General features: G+C 43.4%; 1 protein-coding gene across 1 annotated transcript; it reads right to left on the bottom strand.

Moving 5' to 3' along the window:
• Window positions 1–1,324: 1,324 nt before the first annotated feature.
• Window positions 1,325–1,735, bottom strand: LOC141707132 (uncharacterized). Its single transcript, XM_074510150.1, has one exon. The coding sequence runs from the start codon at window positions 1,733–1,735 to the stop codon at window positions 1,325–1,327; it is 411 nt and encodes a 136-aa protein (XP_074366251.1).
• Between the last annotated feature and the right edge of the window lie 467 nt (window positions 1,736–2,202).

A 2,202-nucleotide genomic window follows, 5' to 3' on the forward strand; every position in this document is an offset into this window, starting at 1 on the left:
GTGACCTTGTAGGCAGCCTATTTAGCACATAGACCGAATGACGAACAGCCTCTCCCCATAGTATTAGTGGCAACTTCATCTCCTTCAGGTAACTACGAGTCATTTCAACAACTGTTCTGTTTCTATGCTCTACCACGCCATTTTGCTGAGACGTGTAAGGTGCAGAAAAATGTCTTTCTATGCCCGTTTCTTCACAGTACTCAATAAACTCTTTTGACATGAATTCACCACCTCTATCAGTACGCAATACTTTTACCTTTCTCTCAGACCCGTCCTCCACTTGTGCTCTAAATTTCTTGAACGCAAAAAACGCATCATTTTTGTGTCTCAACATATGAACCCACATGATTCGACTGTAATCATCTACAAGTAGGAAAAAATATTTGCTTCCTCCTGCTGTGGCTGGATCAATTGGTCCACATAGATCAGCGTGGACTAATTGAAGAACTCTACTTGCAGTGAAGCTCGATTGCTTTGGAAATGATTTCCTAGTCTGCTTCGACATTAGACACCCACTACAAACCTCAGCAGAGTGTGTAATCTTGGGAAGCCCATACACCATTCATTCATTGTACATTAACGCTAAAGATTGAAGATTAACATGTCCCAGGCGAGTGTGCCATAGACGTGTAACCTCATCAACTTTGGACAGCAGACACACGGGCTTAACAGTGTTAATGAATAGTTTATACAGACGATTAGGAGACTTCTTAACCTTCATTAACACATTTCCTTGTGATTCATACACCCATAAATAATTTCCAGCCAACACGACCTTGTTTCCACTTTCCGACAATTGCCCCAAACTTATAATATTGCTACAGAGAGTGGGGATATAGTATACCTCATGTAATGTGCGTTCCTCCCCGTTTTTGCATTGCAGGACTATGGAGCCTTTTCCTTCGATTTTGACAGCTGATCCATCTCCAAACTTCACTTTCCCCGTTACACTTGAATCCAGCTTGTTGAATTTTGACTTATCTCCAGTCATATGGTTGCTCGCACCATTGTCGAGATACCAAATGTTTGTCCCCACAGTCCCCTCACTTGCACCATGCTTCAGTTTTGGCATTATTCCTTCCTCATTCAGCAGCATAGCTTCCTCCTTTTCATCATGTTTAGCCAGTAACAGGGCAGGTTCATCGTCCTCCATTTGAGTTAGATGAGCCTCTTGCTTCGTTTCTTGTCTCACATCTCTTGCACGTCGTGGTTTGCGACATTCAACAGCAATGTGGCCATATAATCCACAATTGTAGCATTTCACTCTACTCTTATCCCATCCAGTACGGTTACGTGCACTTGTTCCTCCTTTGTTCATTCTCCTCTACCATTCCTCCCTGGTGAGTAATAGCTTCCCACCTTCATTTTCTTTCTTTATCCACTCCTCTTCAGTAAGCATAAGCTTTCCTCCAGAATTATCACTTTGTCCATTCAGCCTTTCTTCATGCGCCTTTAGTGACCCAATCACCTCTTCAACAGTCATGGTCTCTATGTCACCGAATTGTTCCATTGTTGACACTATCTGCAAGAATTTTGAAGGCACTGCACGTAGCAGTTTCTTCACCACATAAGCCTCCTTCATGTCCTCTCCAAGTGCACGTATGTTGGTCGCAAGTCCATTGATCTTCACACAGAAATCGTCCAGCATCTCTGTGTCCTTCATGCTTAGTGCCTCGAATTCAGATTTGAGAGTTTGAATTTTAGCTGCTTTCACCTTCTCAGCACCCTGAGACATCGTTCTTATAGCCACTCAGGCGTCTTTTGCCTTCTTTTTCTCCGCCAGGGAGAGTAATATCTCCTCAGGTATGCTCTGGTAAATCATGGCCAGAGCTACCTTATCTAACCGGTCATCAACTGCACCTTCCTTGGCCGCACCATCCTTGGGGTCGTTCGACTCCACTGCATCCCACACGCCATGCGCCTGCATCAGCACTCTCATTTTCATCGACCAGGTGGTGTAGTTGGACTTAGTTAACATTGGGTAGCTTAACCCCATGCTTCCTCCCTTCTGTTTGCCCACATCCATCGTTTGCTTTGACATACGCTCGTGTGATCACTGATTATCTTGCTCTGATACCAAATGATGTAAATGTATAAGTATATATGTAGGTTTGAGTTTGCAGAACATTCAGTAATCACCTGAATATGCTCATCAAATGGGCTGATTTTCTTATTGAACATGTAACGGGAATAAAACAGTAA

This window comes from Apium graveolens, chromosome 1 (genome assembly GCF_009905375.1).
Source record: "Apium graveolens cultivar Ventura chromosome 1, ASM990537v1, whole genome shotgun sequence".
In the NCBI taxonomy this organism is placed as follows: domain Eukaryota; kingdom Viridiplantae; phylum Streptophyta; class Magnoliopsida; order Apiales; family Apiaceae; genus Apium; species Apium graveolens.